The 23,057-nt window shown below is 44.0% G+C and overlaps 1 protein-coding gene across 3 annotated transcripts in view; it reads right to left on the bottom strand.

Annotated features, from left to right (window-relative positions):
* Positions 1-23,057, bottom strand: part of CHCHD6 (coiled-coil-helix-coiled-coil-helix domain containing 6) — a 746,922-nt gene that overhangs the window by 544,493 nt on the left and 179,372 nt on the right. For 2 of the 3 annotated variants that reach the window (XM_069206264.1, XM_069206262.1), the window contains exon 5: positions 18,469-18,489. The exons of the other annotated variant lie outside the window; for it this stretch is intronic. In XM_069206264.1, coding sequence (XP_069062365.1) covers positions 18,469-18,489 — 21 coding nt within the window. The remainder of the gene's footprint in view (positions 1-18,468; positions 18,490-23,057) is intronic. 3 annotated transcript variants of the gene reach the window in all.

Here is a 23,057-nt window from a genome sequence, read left to right as displayed (position 1 = left end):
CTTCCTGGAGACGGTAGGACCAGCATACCACGTCGGTGCAGCACGAGGCAAGCGCTAACTCGTTAGGCAGGGCTGCTTTTATCTCCCAGGCCAGCCCTGATTAGCGCTGGAAGTGCACCTTAAAATCTAAGCACTAGAAAGCCTCTAGCGCTGCGACAAGAAGTTGATGCGCCGACAGACCCCGCCTCCGAGCGGATCGGGCCTCCTTATCGCAGCTGTATGTTTGCTGTTACATTACAGCACGCAGGCTGTTTAAGTCATTCTGCGGCAGATGTTTCCCAACTCGTTTGCATGGATTTCCGATCTGTACACCGTGTAATCATGATTTTAGGATACAGTCTTCTTGCGTGTAATTAAAAATTGTTCTCAAGCAGAGCGTTGCCGCACCTTCGAAACCGTCCTGCCTTTCGGAGTTAAAGATAAGGCATTGCTGGTGTGGCAGATGGCTCAGGAGTGGAAGGGAGTGAGTGACGTGCCACGAGGTGAGCACGGGAGAGCCGTGTTCGGGAAGACACAGGGATGAGGGGTACAATACCTGCAGACAGTCCTAGCCGCCTGCAGGTGCTCGGGACCTGTTCCAGGCCTTCCTTGTTCACAAAATGGACTTCATTTTTGCTTCCCTAACTGATGAATGTGTATAGTTCACATGTTACAGGTATTTAAACTTTGTTGTGTGTTACGAAGAATGACATCCTACAGCCTTTCCTTTCACTCTCTATGTACCCCAGCAAGATTGTCACACAATTCCCTTTACTCGTCTTTTTCTGACTGCAAAGTGAGAGGAGTTTGTAAACACCAATCCCCATGTAAAAAAAATAAGCAGCAATTTGTCAGAAGACCTGGGTTGTGACCCAAGGTTTGGGAAATTCTCCCTAATCCACTCCAGGCATAGATCAGCTATGTGCAACCCAGCCTTGGTCCTTCTCCAATAGGAACAGATCAACCCCAGCTGTCAAGTCAGGTCCCTGCTGAATGGGGAGTGGTAACAGTAGTGTTTCTGAGCATCAAATGCCTGCCAAACCTCCCTTGGCAGTTACACAGTAAAAACCAATTCCCTCCCAAAACATCACACTTGTTCAAAGCAGGGAGTTTGGGAGCTGTGGTCAAAACAACATTTTCCTGGCTGAAGTGCTCTGCAAACACAGGTCTGGGTGGGGTAGGAAGAGGAGTCTGCTGCTGGTACAGCAGCAACCACTGCAGGTCTTTTGCAGTCTTCACTGAAACCGAGATGGAATCTGAAAGGTTACACTGGTGCTGCATCACTGGGATCCCACTGCAGAGCCTTATGTGCCACATGGAATGATTGCCCAAAAGGATCCAGAATCCTAATAGTACCAGTACCCTCAGAGTCATCCTCACTGAAATCCACGACAGAGGCTGAAACATTATGATCATAGACCCAATGTCCGAGGGGGAAAGGAACGAAACTTCAAGGTTTCCAAAGATGGCTCAGATGAACAGTAGACTCTGCAAAGGAGTTAGGTTTGTGTTTGGCATGCTAAAGGTAAACCTTAACAATGTTAGAAGGTTCACTGGTATCAGGAGGTGGTCCATGACTGCCTGGGGCAAACTCGCCTTCAGTAGCCAGTCGTCGAGATAGGGGAAGACTGGAACACCCAACCTCCGAAGGTGTGCTGTTACGACCAACATCCCTTTCATGAACACCGGAGGGGCACTGGTAATGCTTAAAAGGGAGCACCATGCACTGAAAATGCTCCTGGTCCATGTGAAATACAGATAATGCCTGTTGGCCTGCAGGACAGAAATATGAAAATAAGATAAGAATCCTGCAGGAAGGTGTTGAGATTGCAAATCTATAACATAGGAAGTAGGAGTAACACCCAGTTACTGCTTCCAAGGCTGCACCCTCAATATGGCCCCTTGGACAAAAGGGTCTACACTTCCTGCAGCAGAAAAGGACATGAGGTTCTTTGTCAGAAACCAAGATGGGTGGAAGGTGGGGCAAGTTAGAAAGAAATAGGTAAGCATTGCCCCTTTGAAGGAACCATCTGTCAGAAGTAAAGTCTTGCCACCCCTGGAGGAAATGGCTGATCCTGACTCCTAAAGGTTGGCTACATGCCATAAAGGACACTCAAAAGCAGGTTTGAAGATGTGGTTGCTAGAGGGATGGGGGGACTTGGCTGTGCATTGTCTCTGAAGTCCTGAGTAATGCCTTTGTGTGCATTTGCCCTGACCTCGAAAGGGCTGAGGAGTCTGCTGTCCTGGTGACGGTGTCTAGTGCTGACGATATGCCAAACCCCAATGAGCAAGCTGTGGCGTGACTCTTTGAATTGCTCTGGTGCTGAATCCACCTTCTCTTTGAAGAGGTGAGAGCCACTGAATGGCACATCCATCGATGATGCATGGACATTCCCTTAAAAGCCTGCAGATCTCATCCAAGCGTGACACTGAAGCAACACACTTGTACCAATTTCCTGACCAAAGCAATCAATTGCATCCAGACTGCATAACAAAATTTGTAGTGACCCGGCCACCCTGAACAGTCTGGGCTAAAGACACCCATAGGTCATCTGGGACTGCTGGTAAGATCAGGATTGGGACATATTGCATGGGTGTAGCGACCAAGGAGGTACTGAAAGTAGAGCAAGGCTGGTGGAAAAAAAACACGAGTTTGCAAAATGCCCCCATATGTTTTAATTCACAATTAGGAGGGGTTGTAGAAAAGGCTTTAGGGTTGACCTTACTGATGGATGCCTAAGCCATCAAGCTCTTGTTCGTTGGATGGTGTGTAAGAAATTTATGACCCTCTGGAGCTGGTCTGTGGCCAAGAGCAACCTGTCTGTTGACTGGAAGGCCAGAACATAGTTTTGCCCTACAGCATATATGTAAGAGCCTTATTAAATGACTGGATAGGTTTGGCAGGCGCCTGGTTATGCTAAAGTAACTCATAAGGATGTTGATTTTAACTTCCACTTAGGAACTGCCGGTCACAGATCTCTGCAGCCCTTCTGATCATACTGCAAAAGATGCACTCCCGTCTGTGGCAGGACCAGGAGGAGAGACTAACCCCAGTGAAGTGCCCAGACCACTACTGTCCTGTAGACCTCTGTACCACTTTTCCTTATAGTATTGTGGGACAAATGCATCCACATCATCTTCAGCCTGCTGGCTTTGGCCTGAATCTCAGGCAAACATGTGTTGAAGTGCCTGTGTGTGAAAGCGCATTACGGGTAGTGTGTTGGAAGGATTACCACTAGGAAGTGCCGCAACGGTAAAAGGGAGTGGCTGAGGTCGACTCCAGTGCAGCACAGAGTTGGAACCCACTACAGTTGAAGATCACCTCCAGTGCCAGATCCATCAGTGCTGAAGGAACCAGTGCGGGGAATGAAGTCGGTACCTACGCCAGGGCAGAACACAAAGCAGGTTTGAGAGACGCAGACAGTGCTGGGGAGCGAACCTACTGACAGGAGTCCGACAGGAGGCTCCTGAAGCCTTGGGCCCCAAAGGCATGCCAGAGGGAACTGGTAGTATGCAGAAAATGTAAAGTATGGCCTCCCTAAGGGCCTTGACTTGCTGTGATGTTGCCAACAGACCCAGAAAGTCATTGTGCATCGAGACCAGGCTCAGAATCGGATCCTAAGGAGTTTGGGAGCAAGACCAGAATCCATATTCACACCCTTGCTCATTCTCTGAAGATCAAGAATGGCAAAAGGAGGTCTATTCCCTTTTGGACGTCTTGTGTTTCTTTTTAGACCGAAGATCTGCAACAAGAACAACTTTGGAAGTGTGAAAGACACCTTCCTTCCGACTTCAACTGGTCATGGCACAAAGTCTTGCAGTGTTATGCAATCCCATATACTCTTTCAGTTCATCTGGGCGCAGCTGTCACATGCTCTGGAAACGTCCTCTGACCCCAAGCACCAGATATTTGGTGGGAATCTTTCAGACATTTGATTGAGACAGTCCCTACAAGGTGTAAAACAGTGTTGTTTTAGGAGGGGACATTTCCTTTGCACACTGATAAAAGTTTAAGGAAAAAATAGAGAAAAAAATCTGGTCACAGATGAAAGGAATTCAGCTCTGGATCTGCATTTGAAGGCACAGAAAAAAAGGAACTGATGTTAGCACACATGGTTGGCGCTTATATGCTGCTCCGATCATCATTTCCAGAGTGGAATGAAGTTAGTGCAGAGTAGCACAGCATCATTTACCAACACACAGGAGTTTTAGAGCTTAACTGCTTTAGGGTTTTTCCAGGTCCAGCCTGACAACCGGGGATTAATCACAAAGGGCCAGATGTATCAAGCCTTTTTGCATTCGCAAACGGTGCGAATGCCCGTTTGCGAATGCAAAAATGCCTTTCAGTATTTATGAAAGGCATTCGCAACGCAAATTTAAGGAATCGCTAAAATAGCAGTTCTTTAAATTCGCGAGCCTGTTTAGAGAGTCGCAAATTGCGACTCTCTAAATAAGAAATCACAAATAAGGAATCCTTATTTGCGATTTCTAATCCACATGTAACAAGCAATTCCTTAATGCGAATTGGGCATTAAGGAATCGCTATTACCACCAAGTTGAACTTGGTGGTAGCCATGTGCAAATTATAAAAATGCATTAAAAATGCATTTTTATAATTGACATGTAACGCCCACATGCCCCTTTGGCATGTGTGCGCCTTACATGTCCTTAAAAAACTTCTTGGGGTGCAGCAGAGGGGGCCTTAGGCCTTCAGCACCCTGGGGTTTGCATTTCCCAACTTTGCGAATTCCAGTTAGAAATTCGCAATTTGGGAAATGCAAAAAATTCGCAAATATGGGTGAATGGGGCCAGTATCGCAATTTGCGATTCGGTAATAGCATTTGCGATTTTTAAGAAATCGCTATTACCGAATCGCAAATATGATACATTGCATTTTGCGATTCAGAAATAGCGATTTCTTGAAAATCGCTATTTCCGAATCGCAAATGCCTTTTTTGATACATCTGGCCCAAGGTGAGGAATCTGCAGTTAGAAAAATCCATCAGAATTAAATTATGCAAAGCAACCAAGGGGAATGCCGGATGCTGATGAAAATCATGGGCACATAATGAACTAGAGGTAAAGAGGTGGCTGTAGGCCTCATCAAAGTCAGCAAGAACTCTCAAACTTAGATAAGTGTTCCAGTTCTTGCAAAAAACATTGAGAAATCCAAGTGGCTTGGCCACAGCTTTGAAGCTAGATGGGTTTGTGCAGGTGTCTCCTGAACACCACTAGAAGCCAACGGCCACAAGAAAAGTCAGTACAGCAGGCCAACTGACAGTCCTAGAAGTCATGCACTACACCCATGCCAAGGGACAAACATCAAGATGCAAAGATATTATCTAGTTTGTACAAACTCACAATAGACAGAGTCTAGAAGCTACATTTGAAGAGGTTCATCCTTCAGGGAATAATTACAGAGCCTGGACTTTAAAGCAAGTCAACTGGCAAACGGGAGCTGCAGATGGATGGCTTCATAAAAAGTTCTTACTTTTTCAAGAGGTTCCAGAGCAGATACCCTGGAGCTGATGTGGCAGAAAATGGTATAGACCAAAGGCATTCTGCGCTGGTTCACAAGGGCCAGAGCAACAATTCACAATCACCCTGTGTAAAAAAGTATTCCATACGGGTATCTTAAAAATCTGTGTGGGATCCGACCCTTGTAGACAACGGTGAATATATCTGGTATAGAAAAAAAGGCAGACCATGGCGCCAATCTAGTATGTTCTGTAGATCAGCATTACAACTGTCTCAATTGATAGATGAAACAGGAAGCCAGTTTATGGAGTGGGAAACACAATCTTACAGACTTAAGTGTTACACACATTAGATATTGGTGATACACTTAAGAATCTGCTTTCCATCTTCAATGTTAGCGTTGACAGTCAAACAAAATCTAAGTAGTAGGGATGCACATTTTAGCAAAAGTAAAGCTAAATAAAAGCTGGAAAACAAAGCCACCCTTTGTTGATGGGGTACATTGGTCTTATTCAGTAGAATAGAGTCAAACTTTAATGCCATTGGCTCTATGTTTTTACATTGATAACAACTACAGTGTACTATCACTGCATCAGAGTCACTAACTATATCAACTAGGTAAAGTAGTAGCTTAACTGCTACACCGTCTATTCATCTAACGCCTTACATTACTGCTAATCCTTACTCTAAACTTAATAGTAAAGCTAGTCCTAAAATCTACCAAAACACTTACTTTCATCCATACCCTCAAGCTTGCCTAATCCTACCCTAACGGTAAACCTTACCCAGCGTCTTAGGCAAAACCTGCTCCCACCCACTAACCTTAACTTTAAACCTAAATTAATTTAGACCTACTGAGTATATTACATAAAACTACCCATGAATTGTAAACAAAGTTTATATTTGCTATTCTTAACGTGGAAGGTAATTACAGATGGAGCTAAGAACTGAAAACATATACTTAGCTTACAAGGTAAAGTAGGTCGATGTAGCACACAAGATATCTGCCCTCCGGTATAGCGTTTCTCAACCACTCTAAAAGGAAGCGTGACTATACCCCTAGACCTAAAGGAAGCCTAACCATACCCCTATACGTAAAGCTATGCCTTACTAACCCAAACACCCTTATATTTATATTATTTAATGGTGCCTATCCTCAAGCAAGAAATGCTGCTGTGCCCTCCATATAAATGTATACTGATGCAGTGCATGAGAAGTACTCATGTGCGCCATTGCCATTTCGGCACCTTAGCAAGATGCGACTGCCACCCCGAGACGTACATATTGTCACAAGCAATTTGCAGCTGCCAATACTTGAAGTCACAACGAAAAACTGAAAGAAATATATTAGATCCCAACAGAGGGGTGCATTTTGCCACCTGTTAGGAGTTTGAATCAAGTTTTCCATGGGAATTTCAGCCACAGGACTTGGGACACTGTTCAACATCAGTGTATAAATGTAAAGCCAAAAATGTACAGAATTTAGCATTTTAAGTTCCAGCTGATCAGATAGCGGAGAACCTTCGTCTGCAGCAGAATGTCCTTGTCCAGATATAACATGGGCAGGTTCTTTTCCTATTCCTGGGCATAGACAGGGAGCAAGCAGGCACAGAGATCAAATCTGGGGAGGAAGTAGATAGCACAGCAGGTCATGGTGGGATGACCTTGCTACAGGGAGAGGTTACTGTCCTGGCATACCTGCTTCCCACGTGTCTCCAGATATTTCACCCCCTTCACCATGTGGGAAGATATTGCTTTGCCCTTTAGGGACACTTCAGTCACCACCATAGACTGAGATCAGGGATTCCCAGTCACAAACAGGAAGGTTTCTTCCAAATCCTAGCCATCTTGAGAACATGAGGGTCTATGGCCACAGTTAATATCGGTGGGAAAGCTGATGCAGCATAAAGACATGCATGCCTTTATTCTCTGGTAGATGTGTCACTGCTGCAATGGACAGCGCCTCCAATCCTTTGGCCATGCAGGCATGATTGTGTCTGCTAGCATGCAAGTCCTTGACGTTGCTGATTCCATTTTGCGGATGCCCGGCGTCTGCAGGTGAGCCATCTTGTAAATAAGGGGCTAGTGTCTGTTTCACAGAGAAATCATCTAAACCTGAGGGATCAGCAGGTGCCCTGGTCTAGTCCCTAGACTGGGGTGTGCAGTGCAGGTTGGATCATGGGGACTAGTGCCAGAGGCTGATGATCTGGCTTTGGGAACTGTGGCACGAAAACTACAATCTGCACGGAAGGAAGAAGAGCTGCACCAGGACATGATACAAAAGGGCATTTTCTTGCCTTCAACTGCACACAACGTCCAGGAAGGAGTCTGAGGAAAGTGTTGATGACGGCAGAGTAGCAAATGATGCAGCTGGGTCCACAGGGAGCCTGGGAAGAGTGAAATTTCCTCCAGATGCTCCTGGTCTAAGGGATAAAGCAAATTCGACTCGTCAAAAAACATTGAGGGAGAGAGGGGAGAATACATTGTGTCCTCCGTGGATGAACTGCCGCAGCCATCACATACTCCTGAAAGACCGTCTTTCAAGCCACCAATATATGTGCAAAGTTCTACTCCTGAAGAAAGTAGACCAGTCCTGCAGGCAGAGGGGTCACATACTCCTTTGCTTCATGCACCTTCAGTTTCCTGGCATTGCACCAAATGGACCTCTGTGGGAAGACATTCAGGAGAGCATGTTGCCAGGGGCCAAGCTTTCCAGTCCGTCTACTACATTTTGAGCTACTTGTGCTTTGGAGTGTAAAGTGAGTGTCAGAGCACAAGGGGATATCTGCCTCCTGCATCAAGGCTCTTCATTCACTTTCTGTGCATCGCTTCCCTATCCTACACCCAGCTGTATTGCATTAGAGCCAACTCCACCGGGAGGGCCAAGAAGGAGCCAGAAGTGCCTACACTGCAAAACTGGGACTGCAACACAGGCCGCCCAAAGAAGAGCTGGTTGGACTCCTTGGTGCAAGGTTCTGGAGTTACCAGGGCAGATGGAGAATTGGGCACCAGAACCCTACCTAAAGGGGGAGCTGAACTCAACCTCTTGATGCAAAAATCCCTGCAACACCCCATCCCCGAAAGAGGAACTGGGTTGACCCTTCAATGTTGTAGCTGTTTGAGGCCTTTATGCCAGATGACTAGCTGGGCTCCACTAGAATGTGGAATGGAGCCTACTGAGCACAGGGCTAAATTACAAAGGATCCTCTTTGCTCCATTTTGGCTGTTTCCATGATCCATTACAAAAGCAGAGGTGGTATTATGAGCAGATACTTTCACCTTTGCCAGGATTACTCGCACCACCTGGGGCAGAGCCACTGAGAGTGACCATCAGAAGAGAACAGAGTCCTGTAGGGTGGGGGGAGGAGGGGGAAGAACGCCTTCCTACCTCACTAACTGGAATGGAGGTGAGCATTAGCTCTGGGCCTGCTTGCAGAAATCCTGAAGTTACCTCATGATCAAAGCCACTAGAGAAAAAGTGATTGTCTAGGAGCAGAGTTTCCAACCCACATGTGAACTTGCTACACTCACAACATAATCCATCTGCAGACGTGAACAAAAGAATCTGCTTGCAGCTCAATTGGAGCAAACGCCGTTTGTTTTACAGTGATTACTGCATAATTTAACTTCCTTTGCCGCACAATTTATTCACGTCTTGCTGCAAACGTAGTTCATCTGCTGCCACACCAGTGGTCCTGCTCTTTACAAGGGATACAAATAAGTGGCCAATGCATCTGGCTGCAGAGTACGGGAATCCTAATACCGCCCCACAATGGCAGTAAGGCGCCACCAGGTTCCTGTTGTTTCTTCTCCTCAGTTGCTCACCTGATAAAATGCAGGTAGATCTGCTCTTCTGCTTTGTGGGTATCATTTCTAATTTTACATTCACAAATCCTGTCTGCTTGTGTACTGTTGCATGGCTGGGGAGGATGAGTGGTAATATACGTCCACTTCTTTTCCTCAGAGATTAATTATGCAGATATGCCTGGGAAAGGTTTTCCTATTTTGAGGGGTCACATTCCTGCAATGCCATTAAATATCATCGTGATATAATGCTATGCTCACATCAACAAACGTAGTAACACCATACACAACATTGGAAGCACTCTTTGACAGTGGAAGGATATGTGACGCTTCCTCTAACATTCCTGTTCTAAGGCACTTTTTCTTATTATTACCACTCAATAGATTCCCATCCACTAAAAGGCTAGAGGCTTCCTTCAAAAGCATGATACATGTTTACTTTTAATCACTGCCATAGAGAAGAAAGTCACACAGTCTCACAAGATCTGCTATATGTCATCGCTTTTCCTTGTAATAATCAGTGTGACAGCTTCAAGAGTGCATCCATGAAATGGTGGAAATCATTATTGTGCTTATCACCAACATATTTTCATCTGTATGTATACCTGGCATCCAAAAGGAAGTATATGGCCTGTGTTCAGAATACAGAAACATGCAGTAGGTACCTCTGGCAAATAACCTGGTTTTACTAATGTTTCCCGTCGCCAGGAGCAACCAAGAACTTGGTAGCCAACGCCCTTATTTTAAAAGCTGGACGTCACCCACAATTCAACATCTCGTTACTGTGGTGTTTTTTTCCTCATAACATTTCTTGCTAACAACTTGTTTTCCCGCCTTTGGTCAGGGCTCAGAACCTCTGCTTTAGTTTGTTAAATGCAAATATTTTCCACCAGAGATTGCTGGGTAATTGCTAGTTAAGCTTTTCTTGTTGTTTTCAGATCAAGCCGGCACTTGTTTGCGCGTCTCTCGGAGCAAGGCACATTATTAGCAGAGTTGTTTTTATCCAGAACAAACACAAACAGTGCACATCTCTGAATATTTAGTATCCTGGGATGGAAACTGGATGCAGCGTTCGTTATACACCAGTCCCTCTCATAAACTGCACTGATGGTTTTATGCTAATCTTCCAGCAAAAGACAGCTTAAACATAGTCATTCCTAAACGAAAATGTAGGCGCCAAAACACTACGATATGCAACACCACGACCCTAAAAATTGCTACATAAAAGCCCTGAACAAGTATCACGACCAGTCCTCCCAAAAGCGTTCCAATAAGATGCCATTTAGTGCCAGAACATTGTCATCACTAAATACTACAAAACTTCAGAAGACTCTGAAAACCAAGACATCAAGGCTGACACAGCCAAAACATCTTTACAAACATTAACCAGGAGACCCCGCATTGTACCACAAAACCCTCCATAGAACCACAACAATACATTGCGATGCGCTAACACACTCTACGTTGCCAAAAACTGAGTACTGCAGTGAGCAACCCAGAGGAAGTTAACTACACCGACAATATGCTACACTATACAACAAAAGGCCCTTAAAGAGAGCAATGATGAATATCCAGTACAAAGTGCCACAACACGATCTGGCAAAGAGCCACAAAACAGTCCTAAAAAGGACCATGACAAGCTTCTACGAAGAATCACAAAGCCCTACTGAGAGCCACAACAAGACCCCACAGAGAGCAACAAGACCTCACAGTGAGCCACAAGACCCTACAGAGAGCCACAGGACCCTACAGAGAGCCACAAGACACTGCAGAGAGCCACAAGACACTGCAGAGAGCCACAAGACCCCGCAGAGAGCCACAAGACCCCGCAGAGAGCCACAAGACCCCGCAGTGAGCCACAAGACCCTACAGAGAGCCACAGGACACTGCAGAGAGCCACAGGACCCTACAGAGAGCCAGAAGACACTGCAGAGAGCCACAAGACCCCGCAGAGAGCCACAAGACACTGCAGAGAGCCACAAGACACTGCAGAGAGCCACAAGACACTGCAGAGAGCCACAAGACACTGCAGAGAGCCACAAGACCCCATGGAGAGCCACAAGACCCTACAGAGAGCAACAAGACACTACAGAGAGCCACAAGACACTGCAGAGAGCCACAAGACACTGCAGAGAGCCACAAGACCCCACAGAGAGCCACAAGACCCCACAGAGAGACACAAGACCCCACAGAGAGACACAACAAGACACTACAGAGAGCCCGACAAGGCCCTAAAAAAGAGCCACAACATAATTCGACAAAGAATTAGGCAGAGTCAAATCCCTGTGCATAATTGTTAAAGCAATCCTGGGTAGGAGTCCATTACCCTTACAAAAACGACTTAAAAGATATGTCCCGGGAAGATGTCTCTGGTCACCAACCGCTAACTTAATTTGTGTTGCAAAATTCTGCAAGAAAAGACAGGGTGGCGAGCATTTATGATCAGAGCCGCCCAACTCTGGAACAAGCTTCCGGCCAGCTTATGTGCCTCTACAGAGACACTTCAATTTAGGAAGGGACTGAAAACTTGGTTCTTCCCAAAATACCCCTAGGTGTACAGCAACACCCTGTAATAAAACACGAAAACAGTATGCATTTGTCTTTACACAAGTTTATCAGTGGCAGGATTGGTGCTAGGTTGCAGTGGGCTTTATAAATGTCTTAAATAAATAAATAAATAAATAAATAAATAAATAAATAAGAATCATGACAGGACTCTACAAAGAGCCACAAGATGGCCCCACAAAGAGAGACAGCAAGATCCTTCAAAGAGCAGCAACAAGCTCCTACAGAAAACTACATCAAGATCCTACAAACAGCCACGACTGAATATCAAACAGGGAGTTCAACTAATTTATTATGAAGTGCTTACTTAAGGAGGCCGAAAAACAGCACCTTAATATAACAGAGTGTGAGCTTACTCCACGAGCTCATATTGAACATCACCTGTCCAGTATGGAAGGTCAAGTTCACAGAACAGTTACTTCTGGACGAGCACTCTATCAAACCAAGGCTCACTCCACACCTTCTCAACCAGTATTCATCCAACAACCATCTGATATACCATATTTGGCCAACACTGAGCTCCACCCGATAATACCTCCTAATACCACTGTTCCAATCCCAACACATTTTCATAGTCATATAGCATGCGCCAGCGGAAGCCTCCCAGCATTATGCACCCAACCTGATTCAAATTCATAGAGTTGGGCAAGGGTTGCCAAATCAACTGCAGTGTCACACACCGCACTAGCATGCACCGATGAAACAGCCACATAAAAATATTGCGAACAACAAAACATCATAAACCACCAACCTGGATTTTGATGCATGTGTGAGAAAACACTACACCTCGAGTTATGAAGAATCAATCCTTGAGCACACCCAACCTTACTCGTAAAAGATCTACCAAAGTGAATTTGCTTTACTTTCAGATTATCGTACACAATCCATTTTCACACTTAACACTGAGCAATATCTCCGGTAACCACGTACAACCATAGTCAAATGAAATTGATGGAAGGACTTCCAAGATTCAGACAGGAAGGGCACTCAGAGACAGAATGGCCTGTAAGAATTTAGCTAAAAGAAAGGGGAAGGTTGATACAACTCTCCATAACACAACATGCCAAAAAGCTGATAACACCTATCATCAGCTGCACATGCTCACCTCTACACCATAGTTGTCTTTTCCCAGTCAGTGGACAGATGGCATTTATGGAGGGAACTGACAGCATGGTGGATGTGGTTTTAATATTGTAAACAACAAGTAACCTTACCACTGCACAGTGACTCTCCAGTCTAACTACAGTGAAGTTAAGAGTCAAAGAAGATGTCCTTCTAACTGAAGGTACCACACCATCGTGCATGCTACATCATTTGTGAGGCCACCATTATCACAGTGCGGTCTGAGGTTGCTCTACGCAGGAGGGAACCATTCTCCCCTCCTTACTAAGCAGTGCTGGGAGGAGCGAGAGCATGCAGGCGCTTTATATAGACAGAGAGAAATAGTCACCTTACACCTGCCACAACAGGGTAAGGTACCAAGGCTAACAGCAAGACAGGCCCAAGCCATTAAATATTCCCCAGTATGAAACATTTGCAAAAGGATTCTCATAAACACGTTTTTTTGCTAGTAGTTGTAATAAATGTTTATGTAGGCCTTAGTCTATGAGAACCAATAAATACACAAGCCAAATCAATACTTAAAACAGGCTGATCATCTAAAGTTCACCCATCTAAGCAAGAATAAACTTTTAAAATCTGCCCATACAACAAAGAATACCATATTTAACAGGCGTGAAGTCACCTTGCTAGGATGATTAAGGATTATGCTTAAAAATTGGTTTTAAAATCAACCTTCTATGTCCTAAAAAATGTGAACAGTTGACTAACAGGTGCACACTGATATGCTTGAACCATAGGCCACATTTGGGTAATGCGGATAAACATGGGGGCACACGCTTTTTCTGCCAAGTATCCACCAAATAAGTAGCAGATGGTTTTGTCGAAAGATAATGCAATTTATACAGTGTGCTCTGAATACACTGGAGCGGCAGGATTTTCATCACGCGGGGCTGGCTGAGAATGGCTCAGCCCGTATTTCATAGTCTCTACAAACTTATCCTGGCTACCACACATTTATATTATTGTTTGTTCCCTTTTCATTATAATTTTTGTGCCTTTTAGTTATGTCTTCTAGTATTGTTAATATGTATAAATGTTTTTATGTTTCTTCCATATGACTCCTTACTCAAAAGGAAAAGCATCCTGATTGAAGTAACCAGAGACTAGTTATCTGGTATTGTATGCATGTGCACTGAGCGCGTGTATGAGCATCTTTGAGAGGGATATACATAGGGTCACATAGTGTTCTTGGTTCTGAAGAAAGACCCAAACTCCTCTGTGGGTCTTGCAGGGCCTGAAACATGTCGACCTCAGCAAGACTTGAGCAGCATAATTAAGAGTCATATGTCCCATTATATATTTCATTCATCCCTTCACTGTCTTTCAATAAAAAATAGGTTGCCCTTTTCGTAAGTGATAGAGATTTTTAACTGGATCCCTCCCTTTCCCTATATCTTGCCTCAGTCTGGTAAAAAGGACCCACCTGCCATTTGAGTATGCTTTGGCGAGCACAGGATGGCCGATGTTGAGGCATGACTCCCAGGGGGGGTGTATGAGGCCATCCTGCTTATTTTAAGCTATTGCCTGTTGGATCCTATTGGTGGGTCGTTGGGATATATGGTTCACCCGCAACAGAGGAATTTCAGCCCCAAGTTGAGGCTGACTAGACAAGGGCACATTTGTTTTTTGGAGTTTGATATATAAAGTAAGTAATTGAGCCAAGATTCCTAGATTCCCTCTCATGGGCTTCCTTCAGAACTGTCTTGGAGAGTTGGAGTGGCTCTCCCACGTTATGGTCTACAATATTAAATTTTTCTGCTGTGTTTGCCAATCTGTTTCTCACTTCTCTTGCCCATATTAGATGACTGATTCTATTTCATTGGCACACAGAGATATTTTTGGATCCTCCCCACCCGAGAGTTTACCCTAATATCTGAACATTTATTTACTAATACATGGTGCACTAGAGATGCTGTCTAGTGGCTGGGCTGTTAAATTGGAAGAACAGAGCTCAAGGCTGGATTTCATAGACTGAATGTTGTGACCCTTGGCAAACCCCTTAATTTGCCCATGCCTTTATTTACCTTACATGCTAAAATCAGGACTGTGTGCACAAAAACTCGACAGTAAGCACTATATAAACTACTAGACATTTGTCTACTATATTGCCACCTGGCCTTAATCATCAGATGTGGGAGGAGGCAGGGTTTATTTGTTGAAAGATGACATTGTTGTCTCCTGAATCAATATTACTTCTTTGCCATGAAGCGTTGGGCTTTGCTTAAATAAAAAAACAAAACTAAAAACTTAAAACAGAAATAATACTTGTTTGTTCATACCCTTCTTTTGCACTTTGTTTAACCTCATATCATTAATGGTCCTCTGTAAGTTGTAGACTGCTGTGATTGCCCCTTCCCCCTTAGGCCCCTACCACCCTGTTCCCTGGGGATGGACAAAACAAAGCTACAAATAAAAACTTAAGGCCTATTGTTGATGCTCTTCCAGACATTTTGCATAGGGTACTTGATTACATCCTTACCTTTTGGTGGCCACTCTTACTCAGTCAGACGGTGGCCATAACTTGCTTCTAACTGGCATATTCATGCCCAGTCGAGCATGAATCTTTTAACATTCTCTGCGACCATCAGCAAACACATGAGGTCGGGATCAAAGACAAGAAATCAATCCAGTGGGTGGATGCACCTGCGTGTTCTTAGAAGATAAAAGAGTGAGGGGAGTATTCAGAAATAAATATATAAATAATGTTATCTGTAGCTGGTTTACGTTATGACTTGCAGCCCCGTGAAGTGATATGTCACTTTCGGGTTCGGGTGTTCCAGGAGAAATATATTAATTTCATCAAGTCTTCTGACCCCAAAGCTTCTCATTACTTGTCTGATCCATCCCTGCATTATGTGAATTTAGATCTGATGGACCAAAATGGGATGTGAGGGTTTCCTCTCCTTTCCTTTGGGTGCACATAGGCAAGTCGCCTAGTTGTGGGCTCCCCCCCTTTCTTGGATGTCTCTCTTGCTTGTGTTTGGTCGATGTTTCTCAAATCTTAGAAAACTGCAATTTTCCTCAAGCCTTTCTTACAGCTGGAGGCAAAGTTCAGCTCCACGGGTTCTGACTAGCAGCAGTCAACTGGTTCTAATTATGTTGGGTGAATCATTTAATAACTAAGCTCATTAACACAGTTTGTGCTGTGGCTTAGTGCGTGGCATTTGTGATCATTTTTGCCACACTAAACGTCCTCCTCTGAATCCTATCGATCCGTTTTGTGCCCTTTTGTGAATACCAGATCTCAGCTCAATACAACATATCCCTCTAACTTTGGTGAGTTGTAGTCTGGACTATTTTATAACCTTAGGATGCTCTTACTGGTGCTTTTAACATTCCTGGTGCTTGTGCTACATGAGCTGGGTAGGAGCCATCACCATGCATGCTCACGCCCAAGTAAGGATATGTTGGTACAGTTTCTCATAAGTTGTTACTCACCCAGAATAGAAGTTCCTTCTACGTGGTTTGTGCTGTGGCATGTACCATTGTTTTAATTTTGCTTCATCATTTACTGGATATGGTCACCCTGTAGCACAGCTTGGCCACAGATATGAGACATCTGGGACTGTGTGGTTTCTGGGGAATAGAACAGAGCTGTCCATGTATTTGAGGATGGATATGTTCTACCCTCCTCTTCCTTGGACATCCTCTTTTGAGGATGTCTGCAATAGCACTTTTCATTTACTAGCTTGCATGGCTCACAGTTTCAAGTCTGCTGGGAAACTCAACTGCAACAGTTATTCTTGTAGGTGTGGTTGTGAGTGAATGGCTGTTTTTCCCTCTTTTACCTAACATTCAAGCTCGGTAATCAGAGCACTGTGGTGTTTGGACTCTTTGAGCACTATAGTCTGTGACGTCAACTGCTTGTTACTCCACATTGTTTCCCTTCATGCAATGAGAGAAGCAGTTTCTATCATTTCTTCCACATTTGTTAACATATACTGTTGCCTCTACCCACTCGCTGTTTTTAAAGTAAGAATCGTACTTTCAAGCCCACTGTTGTACATTCTTACTTAATTACCTAAAGGTCCAATCCTATGAGATTTGTTTCTCGGAGATATTGTCAAGGAGGAACTAATTTAACATGGATTTCACTCTACAGTAGTTGTTTCCTCTGTACAGCAATAGTGGGCAAAACATGAGGTCTCTGGTGCTTTCATCTGTCAGAGTACCAACAACAGTCAGACTTGCCCACTGTTCCTCCTCAAATTGACCAATCACAGTAATGAATTTTCAATGGGAAAGCTTCTCATAAACAGTCCAGGAGCCTTGGAATCCATTTCGCCAGAAACTCCTGGGGCTTGCTCTGCTTGACTATCACATGCCAAAATGTGGATGTATGATCCTAACCTCTTGTTCTTATAGACGTTGCAACATTTTATTTGCCTCCCTTGTATTCAAAGTAGCCACTCCTGGGAGATTGATTTCAAAGGCAATCGAGTTTCTCCAGCTGCCAACTAACACCTTCATCCCTCCATCTTCATGCCAATGTTTATAATGCCAGTTTGTTACGCGTATTATTTTGTGTGCCTTTGTTGTGATTAGTTCCTCCATCGAGTTGGGTTTAGGAGGGACTGGCCATCTTCTTGTTCTTTCCTAAATGAGAAGGCCAGTGGGTTCAACCAATACTTGCAGAGGAAGGAGGCAACCGTGATGGGCCCACTTTGTTAGATTGCTCTGCAGGGGATTTTAAGCTCACCAAGCATAAGAACCCATCCTTCAGAACACGGGAACCATTTCTGGCCATTTAATGTATGTTTTCGCTGTTTCTGCAAGGATCATTCTGACCGTGATTCGCGCTGCAAGGACTACTTGGCTAAGAAACCCATCTTGTGCTGCTGCAGCCCACAAACCCTCCATTACATTTTTTTTCGAATTATATGCATGCTTTCGCAGATTTAGTTAAACTTTTTTTGTAGAGGCATTTTAAACTGTACATAAACAAGAATACAAAAACTGTGAAGATTTCCTTCAGCAGATTATAGCCACTAGGTGGGTGCAGGTAGACACTCTTATTGTTAATGCAGACACGAAGATTTGATGAGTCTGCGCAATCCCAATCACTAAGCAAAATACTCAATATGTAGCATTATCCTATGGCTATGTCATGATACTCCATCTTTGTGCTAGAATATGCCATCATTGTGCTAGAATATGCCATCATTGTACTAGAATATGCCATCATTGTTCTAGAATATGCTATCATATGCCATCATTGTTCTAGAATATGCCATCATTGTGCTAGAATATGCCATCATTGTGCCAGGATACTTTAGTTTGCCAAAAATATCCATCACTGTGCAATAACAGGCTCATCAAACTGCTAGAATATACCAACTAGGAATTTCCAATCACTATTTTAGAACATTCCATTATTTTGCCAAAATATTCCATCATAGTGTCAGTAAATTCCACTTTCAAATACACTTTTATGTAGACGTTTCCCCCGGCGACAATGCATGCACAAAGCATGCACAAGAAGCAGGCATGCAGGATAGAGACCCCAAGGGCGCAGCTTACCCATTCATCCAGTTCAGCAGGCTTGTGACAAGACAGGGGAGAGAAGGACAGGAGGTTAGTGATGACCTTCGTGGTCAGCCACACAAAGCTGTCCAGCAGGTGTCCAGCATAACGAAAGAATGAACGGCTATAGTGGGTTTCAAAGGTGCACCTCATTTCAAAACTTACAACGTGTGGGATCACTCGGGCTGGGTGTAAATACGCAGAGCATAGGTCTTTTATTTATAATTCAGTAGCCTAACGCAGCAAAGCACCAAAGGAAAAGAAGCGTTAAAAAGGAGAGGAGGAGAAAATGGAACAAAAGAGCCAGGAAAAAGACAACAGGAAGAACGGAAGTAAAAGAAAATGCATCAAATGAAAATCAAAGATTAAAAGACATTGCTCTTGTGCGGTGAAGTAATTGTAGTGGGAATACAAAATAACCTCTCAGTATGCTCGGTTTAACAATTGGAGGTCTTTCTCAACCTGCCTGGAAAAGACCTCTATGTCTCCATGTTACTGCCTCCTACCACATGTGGTTGCAGCTGTCACAAGTGCAGCAGGTGCAGTGGCACCGAGACCTACTACACTCCAAATACAATTGTTTGTGACTACAAACCAAGCAATCGGGGTCAATTTTCCTTGTTTGCTTGCACAGTGATCATGGTAACCTTACATTGACAAGACGGATACCCAACAGGACCGGTCCGCTTCCCTGAGTCTCCTGTATGGACTGCCTGAGCTACTCATCTGTACAGTGCAGCACCACTGTCCTACAACACAATAGTCACCAGGTGACCTGAGACATCCTTGGACTAGCCTGATCTCCTCTGAAACTGAACTCCCAGGTGTAGCCATCAGTAAATTGCATTGCCTTCCATGCTATTTGCCACCCCCAATCGACACTAACAACAGTTCAACTCTTGACGCCCCTGCTATACTAATCTTTTTTGTACCTGTCATTCACAACAAACCTATTCCATGAATCTTTCTTGTAGTCCAATCTCTCAAATCTGACTTTATTTTGTTCACTACTGCTAGCATGCATCTTCGTGTTTAAATGTTGTTTAATGCACTTTCCCCGCTATGTATTATTCCATTGTGTTTTGCTATGGTGTTGTCTCTTATTTTTAATTCTTGATTCTAAAACATCTTTAAAGCCGCAGATTGATTAGATTTCAAAAGCATTTTTACCAATGCTCTTTTTAGTTCAAGCCTGGAGGTTGGAAATTACATTTCTATAAGTGTAGCCGCTTCCACTCTTTCTCCAGGGAAATATGGTGCACACGGCTGGTTGTTTACACTAGCAGATTTGATCACATTACTACAAAAATGCATATTTCACTCTGGTTCCCTTTGCACCACAGGATGGAGTAAAAGATTTGCCACTCAGCATGAAGGACACACTCTTAGGCAACCAATTTACATTGTAGAAAAGTTGAGGTCTCGCCTAAGACACTGCATGCATTGTCTGTTGCAGGAAATATTGTTATTTTACATTGAAGTTAGAGCCCGCCCTTAGCTTATCATTGGTTGGTCTGATTGTCACGATCATTTGCCCGCTTCTTATTTGTTATCTATAAGGGCTTTTCTTTGTCTTATTGTGTTTGTCCCACCCCTGAGCATGGACTCATTACTATGTCCTTCCACTGCTCCATTAGTCAAGCACCACTTTTCTCTTTGTGTTTACACGTTCTACGAGAGTGCATGTGTTTTTCTACTGTCTCTCTCATGTACTTCTCTCCCTCCACCATTCTTTGTGTTCCTCTAACTCGCACTTGTGCTTCTCCCGACTCTTCACGTGTTGCTTCTCACATATGTACTTTATCCTCATTGTCTTCCCCCAGCCATGCCCCCATTTTGCTTCCACACACCCCTTTGTTGCTTCTTCCACCCCCGTTAAAAACCTGCCACCGTGTTGCTTCTGGGCCATCGCCCCTTGTGTTGCTTCCCATCACCAGCTTTAAAAAAAAACAAAAAACGCTTTCACGTATTTCTTTTTCTCTTTAGTTACCAATCCAACTTGGTCCCCTGGACTACTGTCAACTCTCAAAGAAAACTTAAATAAAGAAAACTGTTTAAAAAAAGCAGCCCCTTTCCTTTAAGGAAATCAAACTGCTTTAAGGCCCTTCATTGAAATGCAATCACAGACACTGTGGTCTGCTGTCCTGTGTAGGCAACCATCCCTGTGTTTGCATCCAATCAGAGTGAGTCGCAATATGCACCCCTCCTAATGAACATTAATTATGTAGGTTGGCTTGTGATCCACACCAATTTGGAATTTTACAATCCAACCTTTTATTATATAGGTCAGTCTGAAGAATTTACTACTGGTCACAAAAGTACTCGTCCTAAACTTCGACCATTATGATGACACGCCTGGCCCCCACACGCTTGCAGGGAGGACATTTGAGATTTTCAGATGCAACAAAATCTGTATAATTTGGGATTTGCTGCATTTGCCCTGTAAAGTGGGATCAGAATTAGATTCTCATTTCACAAAAAAAGGTTTCTAGCTCTAGACAAACAAAAACGCCGTAAACCTGCAATGGAATGCAAGGAAGCTTTCAATGCTCTACTGAAGTTACCTGGACAACCAACACTAGGTGACTTCTTTATTGAAACTCTGGAGAGGTAGGCATCCCCGCTTAGTTGATGTCGGTACCCCTAATCTAGCTCCTCGTGTGCTGAAGACACGCACCTTTGACCTTTACGTCAATGGGTGTCCAAATCTACTGGTTTAAATAGATCATATTAGCAACTCCCAGCCCAGGCCAGTACTTGAAATACTGGACTGATATCACACATTATGTCAGTTAAAATATTTATTAAACTGTTTGAGACCATCATGTTTTACATAAAATATCCTCAAAGCCGTGGTTGTTTCAAGAGGGCAATCATAATTCAGAAGAATCCGGTGCACTTTACAGTATGTTGAAAGTCTGCTGACTTCAACATTAGGGCACTCTTGACACCGACGTTCAGTTCTGCAGAATGTTTCCTTCAGGAATGAGTAATTCGACAGCCTTCCAGTGTCAACACAAATAAACCACACACTGATCTCCGAGACACACATTTAAAGATATAGGCAGCATGGTCAAAATAACAGAGGCGTGTCATTTATATCAATAAGTGCTTGCATGATGCTGAACAATATTGTGTTAGTTTTCTATTTTTTTCTTTATTAAAAAGTAGAATTATTTTCTAAAGCCTCCCGTCCTGTTTTGTATCAGTACCTAGCCAGGTTTCAATCTCATAATAGCTGCATACACTGAATTTTCTCCAGTAATGACCAACATAAATAGTATTTTCCATGTCTCAAAACTCAGCCGACACTGCCGTACAATGTGATGCTGAATTGTCACTTAATTCTAGAGGACCTAACAAATGTATTGCTTGATTCCAGAGTCAGCATTTTTAAATTCAAGTTTGGTGGCACCTGTGCATTCTATGTTTTGGATTAAAAAATAATAACTGGCATCTACAAATGGAAACACAAAAGAGATTTAGAGAATGCACTAAGGATAATCCTATAGTGTCACAGAATTCCTGTCCCATTCCTCCTCTCACCAAAGCCTTCCAACGAGTCAGACGGTCAGGAATCTGCTGTGGATTCTGGAGACACGCACCCCCACTGAAGAGGCCATCAGCGACGGGCCCAGTTCCTGCCCAGAGATAGCTCCTGGATACAGGCCATGATTTGGTAGAGCCCATAAATGATATGCGAGATGCAAATGAGATGATAAATCTGCCCCGATAGCCCAACACGTCAAAACCCAAGGTGATTCCGCGAGCCGAGATTACCTGCTCCCCACCTCCCGGCCCGCCGCTTATGAAATGAAACGCTGCTCGCCTCCCAGCTCGATCACAAACTGCCACATTAGCATACATGGCACGTTATCCTGCATCAGATTCATAAAGCCTCACACCTTTTCACTCCACTGAATCAATCTCCATTGGCAACTTCTGTCTTTGGGTGGGGGGGGGGGGAGGACGACGCGGGAGCAAGCGGGGGTGGGGGAGGTTTGCATCTTCCCCTCACTAATTCCATGCTCAGGTCCATGGAGCACAAAATTGCAGGCATTTCAAATTAAAGAAAGAAGGGAGAGTGAGAGGGAGAGGACCTTATCAAATCAGCATTAGCATCAACTCAAGTCTTTAACGGAAATAAGACTGTGAAATATGACTAGAACGCGGGAAGGGCGGCGGGGTACTGACAGCAAGCTACTTCTGATGGCATTTATAGAGTAACCGCAACCTGTCCTCGCATTCAAGGCAACCATGGTGCCCTCAAATGCATCAGCGCATCACAAAACAACACTCAAAGCGGAGGTGAAGGCCTGGGCCAAGCTGTTTGAACGCAGTAGTGCTGAAGGTACCTATTGCTGTGATGATCTTACACTTGAAATGCCAATACAGAAATTCAAAAAAATATAAAAATGTATATTGTCCATCTGCAGGGAGGGTTGGGGGGGTCGCAAAACGACCTGCCTCATGAATATTACCTATTCAGGTTGTAACTTTAGACACCATGTGATTTATTGTGAAATCTGGGAATGAAGGCCTGCAAGAAACAGTAGATCTCCATCCCTGCATTTGCAGTCCCTAAC

Source organism: Pleurodeles waltl, chromosome 9, assembly GCF_031143425.1.
Source record: "Pleurodeles waltl isolate 20211129_DDA chromosome 9, aPleWal1.hap1.20221129, whole genome shotgun sequence".
Taxonomy (NCBI): domain Eukaryota; kingdom Metazoa; phylum Chordata; class Amphibia; order Caudata; family Salamandridae; genus Pleurodeles; species Pleurodeles waltl.
This window is presented reverse-complemented; position numbering and strand designations above follow the sequence as displayed.